The 20,923-nt window shown below is 39.6% G+C and overlaps 1 protein-coding gene across 2 annotated transcripts in view; it reads right to left on the bottom strand.

The window, feature by feature from the left end:
* Positions 1-7: 7 nt before the first annotated feature.
* gpm6bb (glycoprotein M6Bb) overlaps positions 8-20,923 on the bottom strand; it is a 35,118-nt gene continuing 14,202 nt past the window's right edge. Inside the window, exons 2-7 of one of the 2 annotated variants that reach the window (XM_024286249.2) lie at positions 7,564-7,750; positions 5,934-6,090; positions 5,657-5,825; positions 3,598-3,671; positions 3,462-3,527; positions 8-1,634 (exon numbers count right to left, since the gene is read on the bottom strand). In XM_024286249.2, the coding sequence (XP_024142017.1) occupies positions 1,485-1,634; positions 3,462-3,527; positions 3,598-3,671; positions 5,657-5,825; positions 5,934-6,090; positions 7,564-7,750 (803 nt within the window). In that variant the 3' untranslated portion in view covers positions 8-1,484. Of the gene's footprint in view, positions 1,635-1,964; positions 3,150-3,461; positions 3,528-3,597; positions 3,672-5,656; positions 5,826-5,933; positions 6,091-7,563; positions 7,751-20,923 lie in introns of those variants that run through there. The other variant, XM_024286250.2, reaches the window with a different exon arrangement.

Consider the following 20,923-nt stretch of genomic DNA (forward strand, 5'->3'; position numbering starts at 1 on the left):
CAAAAAGTACAGCCTTTTGTTTTATTTCTTTCCATAAAAACAGTCATCAGGCCACTTGAGTCATGATCACAAACGGGGTTTCCAGTCAGACGGTGCTTTGTGATTGATTGATGTCCTCCCATTGATTGATAAACTTTACTTTTTTTTTGGTTCAAATACAAGGTACAAAAAGATAACGCTGACTGTCCATTACCTTTTTACACAAGTTTGTCATTTCCCTGTCTTACACCCAAAACACATTCGGCTTCATAAGAATACTTTGGCTAAATTTTCAGTTTTTACTTTGACTGGTGGTGTAATTTTCCTTTGAATGGTACAATAAAATTAGGAAAAGCGCTCAACATTCATAGAAAATGTGGATACTATAAATTCAAAATATTACAAAAAGAAGTCAAATGAGCTAAAGAACATTACTAAGAACCTACATTAATGATATTGCTATAAAAGGAGTTAATTGGTAAGAATAAAGGGCAAAAGCTGCCTACTACTGATGTCAGAATGTCTTACTGTACATCACATGTTTCTGCAGAAACAGTCGTCCTCATGCAAAACATCAAGTTATCGCTGTAATGCTAAGAAAAAAATTACATAAGTAATTCGTACATATTACAATTGCACATTTAAAAAAATGCAATCATGAAACAAAAAGAAAATGAGAATTTTAGTCATTAAAAACAAATTGTTGAACCTGCTGTTGCATATATAGGGGATGCATTTTATTTTGAAAGTTTTTACAAGGTTTTGCTTGACATTGTACAGAAATGTCAACCAATATTAGCTTTATTTACCCATAAGTGTCAGTTTTTCTATTTGAACCCACATTTTTGACGATTCCTTCATCCAACTTTATATTCTTTCATATTAACAACAGCAATTACATTCTCTGGCATTTTAATAGAATAAAAACTGCTAATTTTCTGAATCACTTTAGTATCTGTGAAGCTGAATTGGATTACAAACCCATCATCAACACTAACATTTGCTAAAACAGCCGTGCAATCAAATTCTTAGCATGTTTTTTCAAATATTATTTGCTCTGTTAATGCAGTTTGACACTGGAATTTGGTTTAAGGCCTGTTGTGGATCGGATTATTTGGATGAGAACCAAACTTCTCATTTTGGAAAAGTGGTCAAAAGCAAGACAAAATAAAACCTGTTATCCACTGCATAAAAAAAAAAAATAGTGCAACGCATCAAGGTTCAGCAGGAAAGATGACTACCATCTGCATTGTTTCTTCCTGCAAAACCAGGGAACAAAAAAAAGAAAAGTCTGCAATCTGTATGTAGCAACTCTTGTTGAGTTAGTGCAGGAAGCAGCTCTGATGCATTAGCAGGTTAGAAGCCGGGTTAGTACTGCACAGTGTACACAGTCAGCCGGTTATTTGAGCAGAGTGTTGGTCCAAACAGGCCACTAAAAATTGGCCGCACTGATTTATTTATTTATTTTTTTTTTTTGTATGTGTGTTTGCATGCATGAAAAATCCTTATGTGTAGGAATTGAGGCATTCCTTTGAGCGTGCGGTGATGTCCTGCAGCTCCCGCTCTTCCTTCAATTTGATGTCTTGGTAGGCATGCATTTGACTGGCGTCCTTAAGGTAGGCCCAGTTTGCTGAGAGAATCATGAGGAAGTGGATCTGGAAGAGAAGGGTGAGGTGGATGGCCGGTGAGCATGTCAGAGATGCAAAGCAAGCTACAGGACTGAGCTACATCATGGACACAGTTTGCTTTTTTTTAAGACTAACTATATCAGGACGTGACAGAAAGACAAATTTTGTAAGGTTACAATAACTGCAGGAACCCAGAACGTCACTGTTAAGGTAAAAAAGGTGATGGAAGAAAGACAGAAGTGGTGCATGCAAGCATTGTGCAGCTGTGAATGCAGAAGGTTAGTGGCAAAGCATGAAATTCTGCGAGCCGTCCGCGCTTCATACACTCCTTTATGGAAAAAACACACAAGGTAAGAGTACTTTTTGTAAACAAAGACTGTTTATTTTATATATAGAAAGTAAAAGCTACAGTTCTGTAACATTTAAGAGGAAATTAAATATATGAAATATGGAGTATAAGTAGCTATAAACAGATACAGGAATCTGAAAAAATGTAAGCATGCAGGCTCAAGGTTAAAATTACAAATGGCTCTTTAATGGCACTTTAAGAAAACATTTTCAAAGCTGAGGCTATAACAGAATCAGCTGTCATAATTAAAAAAAAGAAACTCATGGCACACTAAAACAGTTTTATTTTGTAGGATATGTGAACTGCAGCTTGAGGCCTCATGCAGAGTTACATCACCTTCCATTTTCTCATCAGCAAAAAAAAAAAAAATGTTTTAATCAATTTAAGATTTGTGCAAGAAAAATAAAAAATACTGATCAATTTCCGTGCTTAAAGGTTGGCACCACAGATTTTTAAAGGCTGCAGAAATAAATAAAAAGAAAGCTCAAGGCACTCGACTATTGCTTTAGCGCTGACGTTTAAACGGGTTCATCGAGACGGCTAATAAAAAGACCCAGAGCCAAAAAAGTCTGTCAAAACTGCAGATCTTAATGCTAATGTGTGCAAGTTTGTTCCATATCTTTTAAATTGCATGTCAAAAACGAGTCTCTTAAAAGTGAAATTCATCCAGATTTGCATTTCAGCTCCTACTTTCGATGCAAGCTACTGTTTTTTTTTCTTTTTGTGTCAAGATTTTCTGTGCAGTCGGCGCCTTTTCACAGGCCAGAACCAGATGACACATATAAATAACACTTTTGTGGATGTCTGCCTGTGCATATTTCTCTAAAATACGATGGAGACAAATCTCTAGAAACGAGAAAAGCGAAACAAAACCAGTGAACTAAGCGACGGCTCACCCTCCCAACAACACCTTTCATCAAATGCCCTCCGACAGGCAAAATCCCTGGATACCAAACGCTAAAGGAAGCATACAATCAGCTATTTACAAGTCATGGGATTACTAATGAAGAGACGTCTCTATTTTTGTTTTTGTTCTTTTTTTCCTTTTAGTTTGTTGTGAGTGGCAACTGTCTCTACTCAGCACAGCCAAATGAAGAGCTGTGGACCAGACTTTAAAACTTAGTGCAGCAGTCTTCCCGACTCTTAAACTTCAAAACAGCAAAGTTATAAGTAGTAGCCATCATGTAGATCAGCTGGTGGAAGAAAACAGAGAAGGTGGTAAGAGAACATGCGGTTGACTTCACTAATGTGACCACAAGTTAGTGATCAGTCAGCTGAAAAACATTTTAAAATACAAAAAAAAACCTATAAATAACATCCCCACACTGGTTCCGTCCACTCCTAAGTACAAACAGCATCTAAGCAGATGGAAATAAAGCTGAGGAGCTTCTAACCTATAATCATCTGGCTACATCGACCAAACAGGAAGGACAGAAGGATGTGTTTGCTGCTCACACAAACCGTGCAAAGGTAAACTAAAGAGGAAGGGGATGTGAGGAGCTTACCAAAGCGATGACGGTGGCTCCTGCCCCGGCGCACGCTACGATGTACAGGTGATAGGACAGGTAGAACTGAGGAGGAGAGTAACAGTTAAAACAAGTCCCTGCAGAAACTAACTAAAAAAGAGAAACGTCAACCTACATCGCTGGTTTTGCAGATGTCTCCAAGAGTAGATCCACAGGCCCTTCCTGGGGTGGCGTTCCATGGGATGATTCCTGCAACAGCAGATTTCAACTTTAATCTTACTCCCTAAAACGCCACTTAAGCAGACGGTTTGAAGACTACAAAAAACAAAATAGTGATGAAATATTATGGATTTAGTGAGGCAGTCCATTGATTTTTATCTTAAAGATACTGTTCTCTTTATGGAGTTGTTAAAAAAAATATATAGATTTCAAACTACAAATACAAACAGAGTTTAGCAGTTAAATTATCCATGATAAGTTATGCAACATTAACGAAAGTACCTCTAATTTTACTCAAGGAGGTTATATACTGCATATGATTCAATCCTATTTGGAAATTTAAGTATTTATGGATGACACTGCAGTAAAAATCTTTCTAAATTGCACAATAAAAGTCTAATTAAAACAAAAAATGCTTTTAAATAGAGTACTCCTTTTTTTAGGTCGTTTAGTCAAAAAATAAAGCTACAATAAGGCGAATCAAGAGGTTGCTAAAGCAGAAGATGCGACAGATGTAAAATCACTCACTCTGATTAAAATTGTGTTTTTAACATGTTCTTGGGACATTTTTCTGATGATGGAGGTCATATATTAAGAAAATTAAGCTCAAAATTGGCATTTCTGAGTATTTCTTATTCAAATTGTTGTCAATCAGGAGCAGGCGAAAAAATGCAGTTTAAAAAAGGGAGTATTTGTGACGTCGAAAATGCACTACAAGCTCCCTGCTCAGCTCCATTCCGATGCATCCACTGGTAGTCGACTAGATCCTGTTTGTCTTGTCTGAGTTGGAATATGGATTAAAACTGTACGGCTAGATAGCTCCAATATTGCGCCGGTAATGTGAGGTCAGGGGTGTTCTGGGCTGTAGGCTAGTGGGAGAGAATATAAACAGCTCTCAGGTACGGGAGACGGGAAGGGGGGACGGGGTTACTCCATGCAAATTTCTAATGAACTACTACAGAAACTACATCTCAGAAAACAACAGCTTTTTTCATTATTTTCAATGAAAACAGCAATCATAATAAAAAAAAAATAAAAAAAAAACATTTTTATTGGCTCTTATGCCACATTCACACCGGACGCCAAATTTGCATCTGCTACCTCTCTGTTGTCACGCATCAAATTTACAGATTGACACCTTGACGCCCCAGCTGGGGAGCAACTGCCAACATTTTTCTCAACTTCATCCATTGTCACATCATGGAAAACATGGATGATATTGGAGAGGTGCTGGAAACAACGTTGCCATGTCTGATTTCACCAAATCATTCACAGTCTTTCCCAGTGCGGTGTACTTCACTCCTGCAGTGGGAGCTGCGCCTAATGGCCGTTTCCATCTGTTAGTGGCCCAGTTTGAGAATTAGTTCGAGAGGGGGAAAATAAAAATAAAACTGGGGGATCTTTTTATTATTGTCTTGATGTAAACAAGAAAAAACATCATAAACCCATGGAGCTAGAGCGATCGCACCCTCTATCATGGCACCTCTCTGTCTGCCAGGTAGCCAACCACTGGTGTGACTGCATGGCGTGTCTGCAGCCTGGGTGGCTACACTCACTAGCTCTACCAGATCCTGGGCAGCGGAGCTTGTTAGCTCGCTACGCTGTCCGTCAGGCGACTGGCTAGCATAGCGAGCTAGCAAGCTCCACGGGCTCAGCCTGAGCCCCTGCAAATAGATGGAAATTCAGGACAAAAACCCCCGTTTTGAGGTTTGAGCAGCCATATTGGAATTTTTTTCCCTATCTTTTAATCAAGTAACTGAAAACATCACATCCCCAAAGCAGAGTCTCAACCTCGCCGTGCTGAAGGACCACCGATTGCATCTGTACATTGACTTAACATTGAAACTCGACGCCCCTACTGCGCGAGTCACATCCGGTTTGAATGCAGCATTAGAATAAATCAAAAATGATTGCAGTGGGTCTTTAAAGAGTCTTTAAACAAATGCACAATTTTTGATAATCTTCCTTAAAGTATGACTGAAAAGTTGACCTCAAAGAGTCGTCGTCTGTCTTACCGTACTGACGAACATCCACACAGATGGAGTCAATATCTGTAACGTTGACCGTCGGAGTATTTATGGCATTACAGGTGGACCACATGTTGTAGAAGAGGAAGACGGGCACGGCGGAGAAGCCAAACACGCCCAGCCAAGCCACGCCCAGGATGTATGTGAGGAACACAAACTGAAAAACAGCAGAACGCCTGCTTCATCAGATCTGCTGTGCACATTTTAGGCTCTTTGCACGTGTGCCATAAAACGGGAGTTGTTTAAAAAAGTTGTTTTAACATACCATTCCGCTGATGCAGCGTCCACAGATGGTGGTCTTGAACTCGCTGTGCAGCTCCTTGACAGCACTGGTTGTGTAGAAGCCCTCGGCGAGCAGGATGATCCCGTACAGGAAGAAAAACGAAGCGATGCCATAGATGACATACTGCATCAGCTGTATTCTGTTAAAGAGGAACACATCAGGGTCAAGATTTGTGGAGCGTGCTATAAAAAGAATAGCCCGTCTCCAACGTAACGTGGAAAAGTCTAAGCTGCACTTAAATATTTATACAGCAGAAGAAAATGACTACATGCTGTAGTATTTTGCTTAAAATCGATCAAACAGAAGGAGCTTGTGTCCGTAAAACGCAAACAGATGGCTGTGATTAGCTGAGATGGCGCTCTAACGTGGAGATGACAGCTGATGCGTGTATCTGGGAATCATCCACCACAAGGTAGTTCTTTGGAGATCTTAGGAGTTTTTCTGAATCTATAAAACACTCACCAACTCCCATCTATTTTATTGGTGGGACTAATGGATGTGCTTAAAAAAACACCATATATGGAAAGATTTTGAGATCAGCTGAAAGTAGTAAACCTTAATTAAAAAAAAAAAAAAAAACATTTTAACGCTGTGCTTCTCTGTTAGTGAATAAATCCTTCTCTTGAGAGTTTAGAGCACGTGTGTCAAAGTCAAGGCCCGGGTAATTCTATCCGGCCATCCAGATTATTTTATTTTATTGTTATTAATGGACCGATGTTATCTTGTGCTGATTTTAACTTGTATAATTTTGACAAAATTTATTTTTTTAGAAAGTAAAATATTAAAAATTATTTAATGTTTAAGTTGATTTATTCTGGAATAATATTCCTGCCTTTTTACTATTTATAATTATGTTAAAAAAAGTTACAGTTTTTAGAAATTAGCATTCTGCTAGCTTTTTGGACTATTTTGGCATTTACTGACTTTTTAAATATTTACAAGCTGTTTTGGCTACTTTAGGCCTTTTTTTTCTTTTTTGGGGATATTTTGAAGTTTAGCTACTTTTTCAGTTTCTTTCTAGCTGTTTTTGCTTACCTAAATTTTTTTAGGATAATTTGGCATTTAGCTAATATTTCACCTGGCTATCAGCTTCAGCGTTTTCAGCTACCAGCTTCTCTAACTCTCTAACTCACCGGCTGCTCTCTCTAGTGCCCTCCGAGCTGCTAGCTAGAACCGGCCCGGCGCCAGGACCTGAGCTCCTGCACCCTAAAACCGGCTCCGGTTCGCGTCCAGTACCACGTCTGGTGGTACTGGACGCGCCTGACAGCTCTAGTAATCGGCTATCAGCTTCAGAGTTTTCATCTATCACCTTTTGTGTTTTTAGCTATCAGCTTCAGTGTTTTTAGCTATCAATTTTATCATCTTCAGTGGCCAAATTCAGCTTACAGCATTCACACTAGCATTATCACAGGTAATACTATATATCTAGTTCATAATTATGTTAAAAAGTTACGGTTTTAATGTTTTAAAAATGTAGTTTTAGAGTGTTCAATAAATATTTATCCTGTTTGGCCCGCGACCAAAGGTGTGTTTTGGATTTGGCCCCCTGTGAGATTAAATTTAACACCCCTGGTTTCCAGGGATCTGCCCTAAAGCCCGTTTTGTCACTTACACATCAGTGAGCATGGCGTGGTCGGTTGTGACCTTGGAAAAGTGGTTTTCCAGGATGGTCAAAGTGCCGGTCAGAGCCACATGGCCGCATCCGCAGAACAGAGCCACACCGGAGAAGCAGAGGATGGTCGCCACCAGGGATGCATAGGGCACGCCGCCTAAACACTTGATGCAGCACTCGAAGCAACCTGTGTACACACAAAAAAAAGTGGAAATGCAAATTATTGCTTTAGCGTACTCTTATAAAGGACATGGAGGAAACATTCACCACAATTTGTTCCGTTTTGGCTCAAAATTTGCCTGTTTCGCTTCATGGAGCGAGCTTCCTTTCCACACCTCACCAGTGGAGCCGTGTTTACCCCCGAGGCTTCTGGTGTGTTTCACGTGACAGTTCATCACCACACTTAAAATAATGCCAATGAAGTCCAGCCGCTCGGAGCTGTGCTCTGTAATGGAAATCTATGTCAGCCAACTGCGATGAGTGGGAAGTGACCCAGATGGGTGAGCCTCGTCCAGCGAGCTTTTCCGAGGTCTGAAATGTCACCGCAGTGAATGTGGGCACGAGTGAATATAGTCGCAGCGCAGAACCAGGTGGATCCACATGGCGTTGCAGAGTCACAGGTGTAGAAAGAAACAAGGGATTCTCCAAAGGTGCACACTTACATTCCCAAACTCCCTGCCAATGTTGGACCAGTCATTCTAAGTTTTCTTCAACTCTCTTGATCTCAAATCTGAATGCTGAGGTTCATAAATTGTACCCTCCCTGCAGAGGTCAAAGGAGACATTTTTAAAAAGTTTTTTGACTTTAAAGATGAATTGTTTAACAAAGATACATTGGGACCAACTTGCTTGTGTAAAAAGCCACCTAGTGGTCAACTGATGAACTGATCTAACCTCTGATACTTCTGTTCTTAGATAGCTTCAAACAGGAAGTGTGAATGCAGTTTAGTCTTTAAAATCACTGGATTTTCAAGTTTGTGGATTATACAGTGAAACTGACATAAACAATTGTGTAATCTGTTCAGTTTTAAAGAACAAAAACATCAACTTCTTGTTCCAAGAAGTGTCATCAGATTTTTCCATCTACACATTTTTTCCCCCTTTTTACAACTTGCAGTAAAATCTGAGCACACAAGTTAAGGTTTTAACCTCATTCTTTTATAAAAAAAAAAATACAGGTGAATAAACTATTTTATAAAAGTGCTTCTTCTATAAAATAGTGCTTTTTACAACCGATTCAAGACATTTTGCATGTATAAATTATTGCCTACAAACTTGTCAAGCATTATTAAGAAGCTATTTAGGGGAAAAATAGTTGGTGTTGGCTCAAGCTGAAAAAACAATATGCTTATATCAGGCATGTGGGTGTGGTTAACAAAGAACTTAAAGGGGTCATACTATGAAAATTCTACTTTTTGAGATTTTAGGTGCATTATACTGTTCATTCCTCACACGCGGTGGCAGGCGGAGCTTCAGGAATCAAGTCGTTTTACTTCCGGGTAGGAAAGAAAACTCACGAAAAATAACTAATATTTCATAAATAATTTGTTTTTTAGTGTTCCAAAGGTAATATATGATCATATATATGGATAGAAAGGCTTAAGAAAATCATTGTTTGGCTCCTTTAAGTTGCCAGGGAAATCCAAAAATTTACATTTGCCAATTCTTCCAAAAAATGCATAGATCTGTTCATCAGCCTCAGGTAACCCAAAAATAAAATGGTTCCTACGGAGATGAAATGATTGGAAAAGCCACCATTTTGAAAAAAGTTGTTTTGGCGGTGGAAGAGGGGGAGAGTAAGGTAGTAGCAGCCGATCAATGGGGTGGGTCAAAAGCATCTGCAATACAACGCTGCTCGTGGCTTTAATTAAGTTGGTGATTCTGCAACAAATATCTAAATTAATTATGTAATTATGTGAAATAATTTGCCCATTTTTATGTTGTTAAATCAGTAAATATACATAGAAATGACTCACACCTCCATAAAAAAAATATGTGTTCTTCTTATTAGCCTGAAGAAACTTTTAAAGTTCATCTGTGTTCATACACTCCTCAAAACGATACACAAGAACAGATAAATACTGTTTTCTCACTGCCGAGCCAATACCTTCACAGTCACAAGCCTCACACTGACTGTTTGTGTTGCACTGTGAGATGATAAAAAAATATTTCCATCCCACATTGAGCGGAGATGAGTTACCACGGAGGCATGTTGACCACAACTCAGCAAGGATTCCCTCAGCACAGACACTAACTTCAGCCGCAGCCCACATTTCTGCTGCGAGAACATCAGAGGGGGAGAGGGGGCTGCAGATCACAGAGTTCCACAGGAGACCAGCTTTAAAGTAAATAAAACCTCTGTGAAACACAGCGCTACTCGTTCTGACTAATCCCAACTATGTTTTTTAACATGTAAGCAAGACGCTTTCAAGTAAATGAACATAATTGCTGAGCTAGCTCCAGATTTTTAGTCCCTCCCGTCAGCTGCAGAAGCACTCAGATAACCCTGAAGTTGTTGGGTCTATGGCGGGCAGAACACCAAGCACAGATAAGTAAGTGATGCACTACTTTGTATTTTAAAAAAGGCACTTCATATCGGGTAAAAATCATGAAAAAAAGGTGAAAAAAAGTGAATTGTCAAAAGAACTTTAACTCCTTAAATGATGCGGATATTTACATTTTCTTTGCATTTTCCGGAGGTTCAGTCATAGACCCACAGGCTCTGAGCGCGCTGATAAGTTAGCTGACTCTGTTTTGGCGATGACTCTGGAACTTCCTGAACTGATTGTGCAGACAGTTGTTATGAATATGTTGCACAAAATCAAAACACTAAAAGCAGCAGAAGACTCTAGAACAACAGGCCCGAGACAAATTTAATTTCATACAGTAAACATGCACAGTGCAAGGAATCAAACTGTAAACAACCGATAACATGAGTACAGTTTAAATATCTGTGCAACATTGACATGTCTGAACCCGAAGCATAAATAATCAGTCATCAGTTAGCAAAGTGCCTAGAGATTTCTGCCACGATGACTCACAGCAGAAATATTGAGTCATTTATTAGGTGGTAAGAAAAACCTCGCCACGGATACAGTCGTGTTGTCAGACTCTTTGTCGAGAGCTAACTTGAACAGCTGTTTTTCAACTATGAACTCAGTCAGTCACCATGGAAGCAGCTTTGAAACAGTCGGGGAAGACCTTCTCTGACTGTAGTCATGATCTGTCAGGGTTGCTATGATGTCTGACATTATGTCATTAAGTCTGCCTTTTTTAAGACTCCGGGGTTGCTTCAATGACCACACCTTTGGCCCAGATTAATAATGTCATAACCAGAAAATACTGCCGTAAACACACAACGCTGCACATAAAGATTAATTACAGATCAGTGCTGATATCAGGATTTAATTTAGCAAATACAAACCTGTTTTAAAGTACACAGAAATCTGAAAATATGATGAGTTTCAACAACACCAGACAAAATGTGCAAGGCTGTATTCAAACTGGACCCATTTGGTTCACTTAAAGTGAACCGGAGCTCGATTTCCCTGAGAATCAAGAACAAATCTGCAGTCTGAATACAGCTAAGAGGACCCTGGTCCAGAACCAGGAACCACTCTCGGACCTTTCAAACTGATCTTGGTTTGTTTCCAATCAGACTAAGCCAATCTGACTTTCCTTAGTCTGAATAAGCTCTGTGCTCAGAGCGGAACAAAAGATTTCCTTTTGGAGATTTTCCTCTCAAAGATAGAAAAGGAGACAATTCACAAAGCTGTTAAAACTGTTCAGGACAGAGATCTTCATGAAGCATAGAAAAAAGAAAACCCCATTTATCTTTTTTGCCAAAAAGAAATACCAGTCTCTACGTTTTATGATTCCCAGCTGGATATGAGAAGAATGAATGATTCCCTGAGCCTGCTGGCCCGTTCAGGACAGTGTAGCATACATGGAAAAATCACATTGGGCCCTCCAATGGCTTTCACATGCTCCCAATCTCTGACTAATTCTCCTTGGTAGAACTCTTCAAGAGACTTCAGTCTTCATCTCCTTGCAGCAGAACAGGAATGCAAGAAGAGCAGACAGTATCAAAACAATGTTAGATTGATAGTAAAAAAGATACGTTTAGCAGATATTGGTTGTGACAGTGTCAAGTCTTTAAGCCAGAATATTTGCTTGTCACTTTGGGATCACAGGGAGAGAAGGGAGAAAAGTCGTTATGAAAAAAAAAAAAAAGGGAAACAGAAAAATGAAAAAGAATGAGAGTCCAAGAAAGTTCAACACAAAGGGCCAGTGTGTGAAGCCCAGGACTGTCCATCACACTGGACTCTCAGAGGCCTTTCAGAGCAGCAGTGAGCCATGACTCTGCTCTTCCGGACCAAAGGCTGAAGGGTCCAGTAAAAAGCCAACCACTGGGCTCCATCCTGTGTGCCCCTCCTCACAGAGTGGCCACAATGGACCACAGAAGTCTCCTCACGCTCCGAGAGGATCCTGTTTATCAAATCTGTCTGAGTTTAGAAGGGGCCGTTCATGCAGACGGTTAATGACGTAATACAAAAAGTAGTGGGAAAACAATACATGTTTAACAAGAAGTTATGGAAAATACACAAAAATAAATATTTAAAGCCCCGAAAATAGGGTAATAGAAATCCAGGCCTCAAGGTTTAGTGTTCTGTGTTTTCCTACCAACCTGCCATTGAAGCTCCTTATTGGCTAAACACACCTGATCCAAACGATCAACAGCAGGTTTCTGAAAATCAGCAGGAGGCCAGCCCTCAAGGCCTGATTTGGACACCCCTGCCCAAAAGGGACATCAAAGTAAAAGAAAAAATGCTCGTGTTCACTACTGGCTCTCTGGCGCCCACCGGTTGCTATCTCAATTCAATTCAATTTTATTTATACTCACAAAAGAATTGCCTCATATCTGGTGTACACCAGTTGCTATCTGGGGCACAACAGTTGCAATCTGGCATACAAAAGTTACTATTTGGTGAATACAAATTGCTATATGTCGCGTAAAACTTGCTATCTGGCGTGCAACAGATAGTCAAAACACATTGACAAAACCCACACTTAAACCCCAATCCACCCAGATAGGCAAAGGGAACTAAATCTTGGATTTTGCCCCCCTCGCCAAGCCAGCATGGCCCAGTGGGCCCCACATGGTTCAAAAGTGGGCAGAGAATGTGGGCCCCAATTGCGTTTGTCCGCGGTTTCCGTGGTGGCCCCAGCTGTGTTTGCCCACATTGGCTTAGGTGGCTATGCTAGCCAGTCGCCCGGTGGACAGCGTAGCGAGTTCCGTTGCCCAGGGTCCGGCAAAGCAAGCAAGTGCTGCCGCCCAGGAGTCAGCAGAGCTAGCAGGGTCGCTGTCCAGGCCTCCAGTCCCTAGGCAGTGAAGCCAATGTGGGCACAGCTGGGGCCACCACAGAAACTGCGGACAAACCCAATTGGGGCCCACATTCTCTGCCCACTTTTGAACCATGTGGGGCCCAAATGGCCTTGCTGGCTGGCCTGTGCCATTGAGTTTGACACCCCTGCTTTAGGGGCTCCGTAACATCCTATACCATTTTTGTTTTTAAAGAAAGTTTTCTGTAGTCGTTTATTTCAAATTCTTTTTTTCATTATCTTTCCTTTTCGTTGTGATCGTTTTGTGAAATTTTATATCCTTTGAAGTCATAGTTGGCCGACTCACAGCAAATGTTTGTCCTGGTTCCTCTAAAGACATTATTACAGCTGTGCGTCACTGCAGCTCGTTGGAGCTCAGGATCATCGTTAACTCTTCCAGCTGACGGCGTTTCTTGAGAAATCCAGTCATTGAGTAATCGCAGCTTCTTTTTCACCACTGAGACATTTGCTTCAACATTTCCACATTAAGTAAGCTTAATGTTGCAGAATTACAACACAGACTATCAGTTCAGTTATATAACTTTAACATTTGCAAAACAAAACATTAAATTATATTTGCAGCAGACATTTGAATGTAATTGAAAAGTAATGCACTCTTATGGAGAAACATGAAGAAAAATTTTGTTTTTTTTTAGTCCCTCGGTTCCTATTGATGCAAACATGCATCAAACCATTTCGTCTCCAACTACATGAAAGCAAAAACATAACAGATTTTTTTTATAGGTGGAAATTCATTCAGGCGTCAAAAGGTAAAGGAACAAATCTACATTTAGAAAAATGTGTTTGGGATGAAGACAAAACCAGTTTTCCATTTTCCAAACTGAAACACAAACAGCCTTCCAGGCCCATTAGGGAAAAAGGGCATTCTGTTCCAATTCTGGCTCATTAAAAGCAGATGTATCTTTTACCGCTAATGATGAGTATTTTTTGTTTGTTATTCTATCAGAAAACCATGTTTAAGGACAGATGGTGGAAACGTGCTAACTGGCCAGAGGAGGATGTTTTTTGGCTTGAGCTGAAACTGATTTTGCCAATTAAAAATCAACAGTTCAACTATAATATTTAAAGTAAAAGAAGGACGCAGGACTGACTTGGACTACCATCCAGCTAATTTCCTGTGTAACATCCCTGTAACTTATATATCATAAAAAGAAAGACATATGCACAGTATGACAAACTTTTTTATTTGTTTACGATCCTCTCTCACGCTAAATCTCTGAACTAAACAACACATGCAAAACAGCTTTTTGCCAGATGCTGCTCCTCCTCATTTTCTTCCACTAATTCAACCCATATAAGTCACATTCTGCTGAGTTAAACTTTTTTTTTATGTTTGAATGCTAAAAATTGCTAAATCGAGTGTATAAATAACTCAAATGAAATTGATTCTGAATGTTTTAAAGTGTTCAATAACTTTAATAAGTTGTGGCTGAGTTTTGATACGGCCTCATGCATCACTACACTTTCCATTCGCCTCATCTGTTGAACTCCCCCATTCTATACTGGTGACCAGCAGCAAAACAGAACACCTCTCACGCTAATTGAGCTCAGAGAACAAAGCAACCAAAACAACAGTAATCTTCCAAAAACTAGAACAGTGTAATGAACATATAAATAACAATTTTTACTGATCTGTTAAAGACCCACTCCAATACAAAATCACGCTTTTGTTGTTTTTAACATGTTCTAACAGCCTTTTTCTCATTATAGAAGATATATTTAAAATAATTTAAGATTAAAACTACATTATTGAGTATTTATTTATTCAAATTGTGTTGGATCTGGAGCAGATAAAAAGTGGAGGTTTGAAAAAGCTCCCAGTCACTGCTGTAGGCGGGCCGAAATATCTGTTTCAATTCTAAACCCTCCACTTGTAGGCGAATAAATCCATTAATGTCTTCATTTTCCTCGTCTAAGCTGCCATTTGGCTAAAAACTATGCAACTGAATAACTCCGATATTTCTCAGCATTTTTCTTTTATTTTTTTGCTATGCTAACGTTAGGTTGGGCTTTTGAGGTGCTAAAAGCTAGTGGGTGAGAGTGTGAACAAAGGCATGCTGGGAAATGAGTGAGGCTAACTTCTGCGCCCAAAAGTGAATTTCTGATGACCTTCTGCTGCTCTGCAGAAAATATGTTCTAAAAAACAATGCAAAAAATATATATATATATATATATATATATATAAAGTTGGAGAGGAACTTTAAGGGAAAAAAGCAATCAAGCTGAAGAAAAGAGCAGAACAGAGTCAGCTCTTTGTGTTCTTGGCGGTTTCTCTTTTGTTTTGCCTCCAGTCTTGGTTTTGCATGTTGTTTCCATGGTTGTTTTCCATTCTACCCAACAAAAATCCTTCTCTCTTCCATCTCCGATTCCCCCACCTTCACACTGTATTTCCTGTTTTACTTCAGGCTTCTCATAAAACAAATTATGTATTTCTTTTTCTGCTCAGTTTCATGTAGATAGATGTGAAGTAGTCATGAGTCACATCTTATTAGGATGAAAAAATAGAAATCTATGACATCTACTTCAGTCCCATGTAAATCCTTTGCCAAAGAGTCATCTTTTAAAGTGTAGTACAACTTGTATACCTAAATTGAGTCCAAATATCCTCCCTAATGCCCAACTACTAAAAAATGATGTGGTGCAGGACTATTATGAGTTCAGGATTTTAAAAGCAATTCAGACATCATGCTAACCAGTTTGGTTTTTTTTAACAACAAATAGGATGCCACCAATTTCCTGAAGTAAAAATCTACTAAATATGAATATTTTACGAAGATTATTTATGAATCTACTGTGTTTTGAAGATAAAAAACGTAGTTTATAAAAAAAAGTGTTTTTTTCCCATGAAAAATCATTTGAACGCAATGCATTGTGGTCTATATTTACCAATCTAGAGAGCATCGATGAACACTGGAGATTTCTGGAAATTTTGGAATTGTGGACTACAAAATGGTGAATATGTTCCAATTTAGTCTGAAGAAGTATTCAGTTAGTACACACTACATGTATGGATTATATTACAGGTACGTCCAAAGTCTGGCTAAACGTGGCCCGTGTCTAAATTTTCCCCTGGCCTGCAGGCTCCTGTCATAAAATCCATAATAGAGCACTTCCTAAGAACTGTGTGTGTGATTTCTTGATTGTGGTTGTGAGTCATTGTAAACCTGTGACTCTCTGACCCTTAGGGCCAAACAAGAAGAACAGATTTATTAGAGCTATTTTCCTGTTCATGTGATTTAAATCTGAAAGTTTACAGTATATTTAATATTGAATAATATGTTACATTTCATATGAACCCAGATTTAATGTTGATAAAAGGAAAAAAGACCTTCTTTATTTTATTTCTAGTATACAAATATTGAAATGAACAGTTATTTTGGTTTTAAGAATGTATTAATTCAGTATATGTGAAGAACTAAAAAGTAACCAATTTAAAAAAAAATAAATAAAAAATGTCATTAAAAAGTTTTTTTTTTTTTTGCATGTAACGCAAGTAAAGGGGTTAAAAAAATGCAGGCAGAATGTTTGCTCCTCTCATCTTCACCTCATCATTTTCTTTGGAAAAAGCTTGGACACCTCCGGTCTATATTAGCTATACATATGCTCAAGTCTACTTAATGAAACACATTTCAGGGCAAAGCTTGTGTGCTAAAGAAAACGGACATGGAAGCGCAGTCATTTTCTGTCTTTTTTTCCACTGGACCGCAGCCTGTAAGCAGGGGCCCACTGTGTGGTGTTGTGGGGAGGGTGAACTCTTAATCCTCTGATTGGCACCATATGCCCTCTGCTCCTGCAGCATACATTACCAGACCCCTGACCGCGCTCTCCCCTACATCTGCTAACCTCTAAACCATAAAGCGGACACATGAAAAGAAGACGGATCCAAACAGGGAAGCGCAGCATCCTCTGGGCTGGCTCGGACAACAGCGGAAGCATCTCGTGAAAAATGGCAGAAACAGATTCGACAAGGCAGACTGAAATTTTCAGAGCCTTTAAAGCAGGCAGACATGAGAGCCGAGAGGGTGATAGGAGGAGAAATGCGACGATGAGAGACGCCTGGACAATAGATAGTGGGAGAAGACGGAGAAGAGGATCTTGGCTGTGTTTGTTTGGCAACAACAGGCCGAGAAGCCCCAGAGGCATGCTAATGAGAGAGGGGGGAGAGGACTCTTCTCACGGATGCTAGACCTCAGAAATGGGGGGGTTTAGCCCAGGAGGGGAGCCACAGGGGTCAGGGAAGAAAACTTAATGGGGATCCCATAACAGCAACTGCTATACTAATCCTGAAGCATTTCTTGTGCAAGTCCTGTGAAAACCTGGACGGTAGAATCAACAGCTGCAAGAAAGGATCTTCATGAATGCGACATGCAGCAAAAATCACTACTAATGTAAACTAGAATAAAAGTTATCTTTTAACTAATGACCTGAATGAGTTAATTAAACACCTACTCTAATTAAAATTGCGTTTTTGGCATTTTTAACATTTTTATTTTGTTATTTAACCTTTATTTAACCAGGAAAGCTATTAAGAACATGTTCTTAGTTACAAAAACGACCTAGAACGTCACAACATATACAACAATTTACATCAAGAAAACTATTCAGTCAAAAATAATTATAATAATAATAATGGATTGGATTTATCTGCGCTTTTCCAGACGCTCAAAGCGCTTACATTGTATATCCATTATTCATTCACACCTCATTCATACTTGGTGACGGTAAGCTACTATTGTAGCCACAGCTGCCCTGGGGCAGGCTGACAGAGGCGTGGCTGCCAGTACGCGCCTACGGCCCCTCTGACCATCACCGGAACATCCATACGCATCCACACACCAGTGGAGCCACACTGGAGGCAAGTAGGGTTAAGTGCCTTGCCCAAGGACACAACGACACTTGGCTGGCGGGAGCCGGAATCGAACCACCTATCCTTCGATCATTGGCCGACCCGCTCTACCACCTGAGCCACTGCCGCCATTCTCGAAAATATACATAGGGTAAAAACATTTTTAGTTTAAATTGAACTGAACTGAACTTTATTAATTTCACATGGATAAATTCATTCAAATGTGCAGGATTTGTGGAATTTCTTGAGGATGGAGGACATGCATTAGGAAAATTAAGCTTAAAATTGAATGTTTTCTTTATTCTAATTGTTGCAAAACAGGACCAAACCAAAAAAAAAAAATACAGTGAGATTAGCTCATCGTTTTTGTGCACAAGTAATGTTAGGTGGGCATTGGGAGAGCAAACAAATGGATGATGGGAAGTGGAGGAAGGCTTACTCCCTGCTAAAGGTCCCGCCCACAACTCCAAGCCAAATTTCTAATGAGCTACTGCAGAAACAAGATAGGCTTTTTTTTATTTTGGCTAAAAACGGCATCATGATAACTAAAATGCCACTAGGAACGCTTTTAAAATAGATCAAAAGATGATCAGAGTGGGACTTAAAGTCATAAAATTCAGACGGATCAGCCTCAGCTTTGCCAGATTTACGCTCAGTGCCCGTGGAAAAAATGTGAATGAACGTAGGCAGTGAAGCCCGCTTACTCCAGGCTCTGCTCTGCAGCAGGGCCACTCCCTTCATCTGAGAACCCAATCTGAATGGTGATGAAGCAGGCTTCATTGTGGGTCAACCTTTCAAAGTTGTGAGACTGGGGGGGGGGGCTGAATGCTCCTCAGTGCTCATTCACCCATGAAGACCCACACTCTGTCCCGTTCTCAGGGAAGCACCCCAACCCGGGTACCACTTAAACCCAGTGACAGCCTGAGAACTCCCTGCAGCAGACACAGAGGATGGATCGGGCCAAGACGGCGGAGTGGATGGTGTGAGGAATGACTCATACGAGTCCAGCGCCGGAATGACTGCCCAGGCATCCTGGAACATTTCTGCTGCGCTCATGGAAGAAACATTCCCCGAATTTGGCCTGGAGATTTTTGTAAACATTGTTTTGGCCATTTCTTGCCGTCACCGAGTTTCATTCCAGAGGACTGAGGCTGACCTACTTTTAGATCTCCTCACTGGGATGTTCGGTATGAACCCCACTTATTGATTAACTCTGCACAACAAACCCATTATATGGATCCATTTGTTTGCTGACCCATTTTCCTCCTCAGGCCTGCAGAAGAACAATCAGAATTTATGCAAAACTTTGACTAAAGAGTTTTTCTATAACGGCAGGAAAATCTAAATGACTTCTTTCATTATAATGAGACATATGTGGAGTGAGAGGAGAAACCACAGCGGACTGAGGTTTTTATAATGAGCCCCGTGCTCAGTCACAATCCTAAGAACAGGGAACTTTTCTTTTTTTTTCTTCATTGTGACCTATTGTGTACACAGAAAAAAAACACACCATGCTCATTGTCAGAGCGGAATAAAGAATAAAACCTAAATGAAACCGGTTTTTACCGGTAAATGTGATCTCACAGATCTCAAAGTCAATGTAGTTTTTTTCATTTTCACACATAAAACACAAAACTGTCTTTTTCCAGCTTCAGGAGTTCAAAATGCTCAGCAATGTGAGGAATTTTAGTTTATGAACAAACCTCTGAGATATCGTCTTTACACCAACCAGCAAACCATTTCTGGAGATATAGTATTCCAGTAGCCAATAAATCGTTTCATATCAACAGCGAGAACCTATGAATTTCTACGAGTCCCTCCAGTGTTTGGCCAAACAATGGCCAGGCCGTCTGACTCAGCACTTCTTTAATTGCATGTTTGCCTTACCATCACGTTTTGGACTGGAAAAGAAGCAACAGGGATGCCTGGCAGCCATTTTTGTAACTCTGAAATTGACTTTACAAGCCTGAGTCTCTGGCACCTCCGCCGCCGCCGCCGCTGTGGTTTTGGCCAAAGTGAGTTGGAGGCACACATGTTTCCCATCATCCTGCCTCTCCAGCTTATATGAGTTTGGATGCTGCCACCTTGGTTTGGTGGGACAGAACGCAGCCCTCAGATTGAGTCTTCTTGGACATATTTGCTGCAGAGTGGGAGTGGTTTGTGGAGCGTTGGCGTGGGGCAACCCCGCCCCCTTTTCCCACCTTCCCATTGTGGAGTGGAGAAGGGAGCTGATTTATGAGTTGAATAAATACTCAGAAAAAACCCTCAAAGACATGCTAAAAGCATTAACACATTTTTTAAAAGTCTTTCATGTTTTTAAAACTGAATGAAAAGGAATCTGAATAATGTAATTATTACAAAAATATTTTGTAAGAAGAGTCATGAGGTTTAAGGCTTTCCTTTCAACAAAAGAGAACAAACATAATCCACTTACTCGGATTCGCTTTGATAAACTGTCAGAAGTGCACAAAGTTAAGTTGGGGACGGACTGTGACAAAGTTGTACTAGTTGCTCAATGGAAAAGGACTTTTTGACTTTAAATATGTAAAAAAGGGATGAAAAGTTCCTCTAATAAACCAAAAATATAACATTTTTTTTAAATGTAAAAATAAAAAGGAGAATCTTGCCAAATAGAAAGCTTACAGGCTTATTTTCCTAAGGAATGCTACAGTCAGCAGCTTTTAAGTGCAGTCTATTACAAGTTTATGAAATACGTTAATGTTTATACATCAGATTAAGGACAAATTTCTGTTTTTCACTTAAATAGACAAGGATGATTCTCATTTTCTTAATTTTAAAACGTAATTTTTGGTATTTTTTCCTCATAAACTAAGTCTTATGAGTGTGTTAAGAAAAGATTTAGTTTATTATAATTTTTTAAAGGTATTTGAATACATTTTACAAGCTTTATGTGAGAACTTTGGCTTTACAACTGAAGTCTCACTCTGATCAATATTTTAAGCACATTCAAAATGGCCTTTTCCTTTTGATTATGCCATTTTTAGCCAAAAAAAAAAAACTTAATTATTAATAATTATTTAAAAGCAGATATTTAGTTCAGTCTTACTTTTGTTTTCCACTTAAATATTTCCTGAATTATCAAAAGAGAAGC

Source organism: Oryzias melastigma, linkage group LG21, assembly GCF_002922805.2.
Source record: "Oryzias melastigma strain HK-1 linkage group LG21, ASM292280v2, whole genome shotgun sequence".
NCBI classification, from domain to species: Eukaryota; Metazoa; Chordata; class Actinopteri; order Beloniformes; family Adrianichthyidae; genus Oryzias; species Oryzias melastigma.